The sequence below is a fragment of the Bombina bombina genome, chromosome 1 (genome assembly GCF_027579735.1).
Source record: "Bombina bombina isolate aBomBom1 chromosome 1, aBomBom1.pri, whole genome shotgun sequence".
Taxonomy (NCBI): Eukaryota; Metazoa; Chordata; class Amphibia; order Anura; family Bombinatoridae; genus Bombina; species Bombina bombina.
Window position 1 is genome coordinate 584,369,551 of NC_069499.1, and position 8,155 is coordinate 584,377,705.

General features: G+C 40.0%; 1 protein-coding gene across 5 annotated transcripts in view; it reads right to left on the bottom strand.

Annotated features, from left to right (window-relative positions):
• The window catches only part of MLPH (melanophilin), a 196,267-nt gene that overhangs the window by 167,489 nt on the left and 20,623 nt on the right, over positions 1-8,155 (bottom strand). For 2 of the 5 annotated variants that reach the window (XM_053698856.1, XM_053698855.1), the window contains exon 1: positions 45-1,155. In XM_053698856.1, the coding sequence (XP_053554831.1) occupies positions 45-154 (110 nt within the window). In that variant the 5' untranslated portion in view covers positions 155-1,155. Of the gene's footprint in view, positions 1-44; positions 1,156-8,155 lie in introns of those variants that run through there. The other 3 variants (XM_053698854.1, XM_053698852.1, XM_053698853.1) reach the window with 2 other exon arrangements.

Below are 8,155 nucleotides of genomic sequence, written 5' to 3' on the forward strand. Positions count from 1 at the left end.
ACTGTAATATAGAGACAATGTATATGTATATATTGCTAACTCACTCGAGTCTTTCTTCCTCCTTCTTCCTCAGACTGAAATCTCTCTGGATCACCTCCCAAACGTGCTTGGCCTCATCGTCGCTCAGTTTAGATAGGTCCAACTTTCTCCCCATGACTATATGTTAATGAAATACTTAAACTCTTGCCCTGTAAAAAAAAAAAGCACATATTGTATTTTTGCTTCAGTAAGATCTAGCAGATGGCTGTGTATATTATAATGTGTGGGATAGATAATTGCATGTCTTTATCATAATGAGTAGTGGGTGTCTATGTTTGCGTATGAGTAAATGGTGACAGATTGCTATGTGCTACAGTATGTTCCAGTGTATAGTGACAGATAACTGTGTCTGAATGTGAAACAATCAGCTATCACAAAAAGCTGCGCATCACAGTATAATGTAACAAATATGCGGGTGAGCTAAGACTGAGAGAACTCTGTGATTCAGCTGTATGTGTGCCAAGGAACAGTGACGCGTGTAACAATGAATAGTAAGTGTGTGAGCAGATGCAATTGTGTAGCAGTGTGTAAAGAGATGTTTTATCATGAATTGTAGTGGATAGCTATGTGTAACACACAATCACAGATACCTGGAATAACACAGAGTGTATTATTTATGACACACATGACACTTTTTATTTAAAATTAAAAAAATGAAACACAGTCACATAAGTGATAAAGTAATAAACAGATATATATGTATTTCTACTGCATCTCACACCGCCCTAGACTACGTAACTCTCAACCAAAGCATCCATTCTCAATCTCTCTCGCCCCCCTTCTCTTCTTATTGCACCCTAAGGGTGAGAAAGTTTGTCTGCCGCTCTGTCAGCTGATGGTCACAATGCAGACAGCTGATTCATGTCTGCACCCTGTGCTACTGTCATGCCCCTTACTGAATGATTTCTTTGTAAGTCTTTCTGTGTGAGATATGTGCACAGCCGTTAGTTACATCCACTCTCAGTGCAAGTATCTGATATTGATCTAACAAGATCTGTTAAAATAGCAATCTAGAGATATGAACAAGATTTTTTTTAATAATGACCAGAAATGAATTTAATTCCCCAACTGTTTCATAGCGCCAGAAATCCCCCACTATCAAAAATGTAATGATCTGTAAATGATGCCATTTTAAGCAAACTTATTTAAAGACTGTTGAGTAACAAGCCCAGTTGTATGTTGTACTTATTGTATCTCAAACATACTGCAGCAAACTTATTTAAAGACTGTTGAGTAACAAGCCCAGTTGTATGTTGTACTTATTGTATCTCAAACATACTGCAGCAAACTTATTTTAACAGTTATAGGGGATTCCTAGAACAAATACGGTCAAATCATGAAGAAAATACAAATCTGTTATTGACCAAAGGGGTATGGGCAAATATGTCTGCTAAACTCTACTGAAACCTATAGGAACCCAAATTCCTAAAACCTACAGAAAACCTCAGACTGGTGGCTCAGCTTTGCTTTGATATGCTACGTTGTATAGCATAACGGTATCAAACTTGTAATTCCTCTATTTCATGAAAAACACTAAATGGACAGTACAGTCTTTCATTATTCAGAAAGAGCATGTGATTTTAAACAACTTTCCAGTTAACTTCTATGATGTAATTTGTTTTGTTCACTTGGTATCCTTTGTTGAAAAGCATACATAGGTAAGCTCAAGAGCAGCATTGCACAACTGGGAGCTAACTGCTGATTGGTGGCTGCACATACATGTCTCTTGTCATTGGCTCACCTAATGTGTTCAGCTAGTTCCCAGTAGTGAATTACTGCTCCTTCAACAAAGGATACCAAGACTACAAAACAAATTTAGTAGAAGAAAATTCAAAAGTTGTTTAAAAATGAACTCTCTGAATCATAACATTGTATTTCATGTCCCTTTAAGGTAAATTAAATTTTAACAAACAGATTTCCCACTTACTACACTAACCAGTTATGCTAAAGTACGGATAATCTTTATATATTAATACTTTGTCTTACTATAATTATACAGTAACATAAGAAAATGATTTACACTTGATTTTCTGCACTAGAGGGGAAATTTGTACTATTCCCTGTAAAGCAAAGGTATCCAAAACTAGTTGCACACTTAGAAGATGACTTTCTATATTCTTGGGGGCATATTTAACAATGTGCTAGCGTACATGATACAAAGTAGCTTATCATGTCCTCTGCACATCGATAAATGCCGACAGCATACACTGTCGGCACTTATCATTGCACCAGCATTTCTTGCAAACTGCTGGTGCAATGCCGCCCCCCTCAGAGCAGACTGGCAAGTTATGGAGCAGCGGTCTTTAGACCGCTGCTTCATAACTTCTGTTTGCGGCGAGCTTTCATACATCAGCAATGACGAATCCGGCTTTCTCCAATCACGGCGTTGCCTCAGGCAATGATTCCCCTGGGGGGGGGGAGCCGTGATTGGAGGATGCCGTATTCGTCATTGCTGACGTATGAAGTGACGAGCGGCAGGAGAGGGAATCGCTTCTCCGGCTTCAAGAAGAAAAGGTAAGTATTTTAACAAAACGGGTGAAATGTAAACTTTCGTGAATGAAAGTGCCCCTTTTTTTAATAGTATTTTTAAAAACCGGGCACTCAATCTTGAAAGTTGACATTCACTTTAAACTTGAGTGATTTAAACTGTTTACAAATAGCTATTTATTTATTTTCTCATTTGAAAGATCTGATTTTACCTGTTGTATCCACAACTATACTTAAAGTGACATGAAACCTCAACTTTTTTTTTTCATGATGCAGATAGACCATACAACTTTTCAATTTACTTATATTATCTAATGTGCTTCATTCTCTTGGTATCCTTTGTTGAAGAAGCAGCAATGCATTACTGAGAACTAAAAAGGACAGTCTAGTCAAAATTAACTTTCATGATTCATACAGGACATGCAATTTTAAACAACTTTCTAATTTACTTTTATTATCACATTTGCTTTGTTCTCTTGGTTTTCTTTGTTGAAAGCTAAATCTAGGTAGGCTCATATGCTAATTTCTAAGCCTTTGAAGGCCACCTCTTATCTCAGTGCATTTTGACAGTTTTTCACAGCTAGACAGCACTAGTTCGTGTGTGCTATATAGATAACTGTGCTCACTCCCGTGAAGTTATTTATATGTCAGCACTGATTGGCTAAAAGCCTGTCAAAAGAACTGAAATAAGGGGGCAGTCTGCAGAGGCTTAGCTTAAGGCAATTACAGAGGTAAAAAGTATCCTAATGTAACTGTGTTGGTTATGAAAAACTGGAGAATGGGTAATAAAGGGATTATCTATCTTTTTAAACAATAAAAATTCTGGAGTAGACTGTCCCTTTAGCACATTGGGTAAGCCAATAACATGAGACATATATGTGCATCCGCTAATCAGCAGCTCCTGAGTCTACCTATCTATCCTTTTCAACAAAGGATACCAAGATAACAATGCAAAGTAGAAACTAGAAGTAAATTGGAAAGTTGTCTAAAATCACAAGCTCTAGCTGAATCAGGAAAAAAAATATTGGGTTTCATGTCCCATTAACATTTTCCATTGTTCTCTCTAAGAACTGGCCTTTGAGAAAACAATAATAAAGAAGATAAGGACTTTGTGTAAATAATTAGACAGATAACATAATGAGGCATTCTCTCCCTACAAGATAACCCCACTCTGGGCTAGATTACGGGTGGAGCAGTACTCTGCCATAGACTTCAAAGGAGAGAGAAACGTGGGAAAAAAAACTACCACCAAGTAATTTAGTTTATTTAAAAATAAAAATTGTAGCATTTTTATCTTTTAATAAAATAACTGCACTAAGCAGTTTTTAAGGGCTAAAGTTGGCGGGTGTGTAGTGTAAGAATAAAAATGGCACTTTACATTGTGGTCTATGGGAACTGCGTATTCTCAGTAAATATCTATGTCTATGCTTGTATACAGATATATTTATGTGTTAATATAAATGAGTTGGTGTCAACTTGTAATACCAGCGCACATTAGCGTGCAATGGTATTACTCAGTGGAGCTTCAAATATCTTTTTCACAAAAGCGATATTTAGCGCTCCACTTGTAATCTGGCCCTTTATAGCATATTCTATAGCAATGAATTGGCATATTCTAATTTGTTAGAGTTTAATTGTTACATTATTGCTTGCATATAACTAGATGTTTAACCCCTGCACAGTTTAACTCAGCTACAGAGCAGCAATACACTACTGGGAGCTAGCTAACACATCTGGTGAGCCAATGACAAGAAGCAAATGTCTGTAGTCAACAATCGCCGTCTAGCTTCCATCAGTGCACTAGTGCTCCTGAGCCTACATAGGTATGCTTTTCAATAAAGGTTACCATGAAAACAAAATAAATGTGATACTAAAAAGTAAAATGAAAAGTCTACTAAAATTGCAAGCTCTGTCTGAACCAAGAAAAAGGACATTTATGCTTACCTGATAAATTGATTTCTTCTACGATACGACGAGTCCACGGATTTCATCCTTACTTGTGGGATATTATCCTCCTGCTAACAGGAAGTGGCAAAGAGCACCACAGCAGAGCTGTATATATAGCTCCTCCCCTCCACCTCCAGTCATTCGACCGAAGGTTATAGGAAGAGAAAGGAAAAGCTAAAAGGTGCAGAGGTGACTGAAGTTGTAAATAATAAAAAATATAATCTGTCTTAAATTGACAAGGAGGGCCGTGGACTCGTCGTATCATAGAAGAAATCAATTTATCAGGTAAGCATAAATTTCCTTTTCTTCTACAAGATATGACGAGTCCACGGATTTCATCCTTACTTGTGGGATACAATACCAAAGCAACAGGACACGGATGAAAGGGAGGGACAAGACAGAGACCTAAACGGAAGGCACCACTGCTTGAAGAACTTTTCTCCCAAACACAGCCTCAGAAGAAGCGAAAGTATCAAATTTGGAAAATTTGGAAAAAGTATGAAGGGACGACCAAGTCGCAGCCTTACAAATCTGTTCAACAGATGCATCGTTTTTAAAAACCCATGTGGAAGCCACAGCCCTAGTAGAATGAGCCGTAATTCTTTCAGGAGGCTGCTGTCCAGCAATCTCATATGCCAGGCAGATGATACTTCTCAGCCAAAAAGAAAGAGAGGTAACCGTAGCTTTCTGACCCCTACGCTTTCCAGAATAAACAATAAACAATGAAGATGATTGACGGAAATCCTTAGTTGCCTGTAAATAAAACCTTAAGGCACGGACCACGTCCAAGTTATGTAACAGACACTCCTTCTTAGAAGAAGGATTAGGACACAATGAAGGAACAATAATTTCCTGATTAATATTCTTATTCGAAACAACCTTAGGAAGAAAACCAGGTTTTGTACGTAAAACCACCTTATCAGAATGAAATATGAGATAAGGCGAATCACACTGTAACGCTGAAAGCTCAGAAACTCTTCGAGCAGAAGAAATAGCAACCAAAAACAGAACTTTCCAAGATAATAATTTTATATCTATGGAATGCAAAGTTTCAAACGGAACCCCTTGAAGAACTCGAAGAACTAAATTCAAACTCCAGGGAGGAGTAATTGGTCTAAATACAGGCTTAATTCTGGTTAGAGCCTGACAAAAATTGACAACGCAGAAATGTGTCCCTTTAGGGAACTAGCTGATAAGCCTTTCTCCAATCCTTCTTGGAGAAAAGACAGAATCCTAGGAATCCTAACTTTACTCCATCAGTAGACCTTGAATTCACACCAATAAAGATATTTACTCCATATCTTATGATAGATTCTTCTAGTGACAGGTTTTCTAGCCTGTATCAAAGTACTGATAACTGAATCAGAGAATCCTCGCTTCGATAAAATCAAGCGTTCAATCTCCAAGCAGTCAGCTGCAGAGAAATAAGATTTGGATGTTGGAAAGGACCTTGAATGAGAAGGTCCTGCCTCAAAGGAAGTTTCCACGGTGGCAGAGAGGACATGTCCACTAGATCCGCATACCAAGTCCTGCGTGGCCACGCAGGCGCTATCAGGATCACTGAAGCTCTCTCCTGTTTGATTCGAGCAATCACACGTGGAAGGAGAGGAAACGGTGGAAACACATAAGCTAGGCTGAACGACCAAGGCACTGCCAAGGCATCTATCAGTTCGGCCTGGAGATCCCTCGACCTGGATCCGTATCTTGGAAGCTTGGCATTCTGTCGAGATGCCATCAGATCCAATTCCGGTTTACCCCATCGAAGAACCAATGAGGCAAATATTTCCGGGTGGAGTACCCACTCCCCCGGATGAAAAGTCTGTCGGCTTAGAAAATCCGCTTCCCAGTTCTCTACTCCTGGGATGTAGATTGCTGACAGATGACAAGAGTGGGCCTCTGCCCAACGGATTATCTTGGATACTTCTCTCAACGCTAAGGAACTCCTTGTTCCCCCTTGATGATTGATATAAGCCACAGTTGTGATGTTGTCCGACTGGAATCTGATGAATTTGGCTGAAGAAAACTGAGGCCACGCCTGAAGCGCATTGAATATTGCCCTCAGTTCCAGAATATTGATTGGAAGTAGAGACTCCACCTGAGTCCAAAGACCCTGAGCCTTCAGGGAATTCCAGACTGCGCCCCAGCCCAGAAGGCTGGCGTCCGTTTTCACTATCACCCACGTGGGTCTGTGGAAACAAGTCCCCTGGGACAGATGATCCAGTGACAACCACCAAAGAAGAGCGTCTCTGGTCTCTTGATCCAGATGTATCTGAGGAGATAAATTTGCATAGTCCCCATTCCACTGTCCGAGCATGCACAGCTGCAGTGGTCTGAGATGAAAGCGAGCAAACGGAACGATGTCCATTGCCGCTACCATTAATCCAATTACCTTCATACACTGAGCCACTGATGGCTGAGGAATGGACTGAAGTGCTGGGCAAGTATTTAGAATCTTTGATTTTCTGACCTCCGTCAGAAATATTTTCATCGCTACCGAGTCTATCAGAGTTCCCAAGAAAGGAACCCTTGTCTGTGGGACTTTTCTCTATGTTCACCTTCCAACAGTGAGTTCTCAGAAAAGACAACACTGTGTCCATGTAAGATTTTGTCAAATGATATGTTGACACCTGGATCAGAATATCGTCCAGATAAGGCGCCACTGCAATGCCTCACGGTCTGAGAACCGCCAAAAGAGACCCTAGAACCTTTGTGAAGATTCTGGGTGCTGTGGCCAACCCGAAGGGAAGAGCCACGAACTGATAATGTTTGTCCAAGAAGGCAAACCTTAGAAACTGATGATGATCCTTGTGGATAGGAATATGAAGGTAAGCATCCTTCAAGTCCACGGTAGTCATATATTGACCCTCCTGGATCATTGGTAAAATTGTTCGTATAGTCTCCATCTTGAATGATGGAACTCTGAGAAACTTGTTTAGACACTTGAGGTCTAAGATGGGTCTGAAAGTTCCCTCTTTTTTGGGAACCACAAATAGATTTGAGTAGAACCCCTGTCCCTGTTCCAATTTTGGAACTGGACAAATTACTTCCATGGTAAAAAGGTCTTTTACACAGCGTAAGAACGCCTCTCTTTTTATCTGGTTTGCAGATAATCTTGAAAGATGAAATCTCCCTCTTGGGAGAAAGTCCTTGAATTCCAATTGATAACCGTGGGTCACTATTTCTAGTGCCCAGGGATCTTGAACATCTCTTGCCCAAGCCTGGGCAAAGAAAGAGAGTCTGCCCCCTACAAGATCTGGTCCCGGATCGGGGGCCACCCCTTCATGCTGTCTTTGTAACAGCAGCAGGCTTCTTTGATCGTTTACCTTTATTCCAGTTCTGGTTGGGCCTCCAGACTGACTTAGATTGTGTAAAATTCCCTTCCTGCTTTGTGGAAGAAGAGGAAGCTGAGGGTCCTCCTTTAAAGTTCCGAAAGGAACTAAAATTATTTTGTTTACCCCTCATCTTAACAGACTTATCCTGAGGTAGGACATGGCCTTTACCTCCTGTAATATCAGAAATGATCTCCTTCAATTCAGGCCCAAAAAGGCTCTTACCTTTAAAAGGAATAGCTAAAAGCTTAGTTTTTGATGAGACATCAGCAGACCAAGATTTGAGCCACAACGCTCTACGTGCTAGGATAGCAAATCCTGCATTCTTTGCCGCTTATTTAGCAATTTGAAAA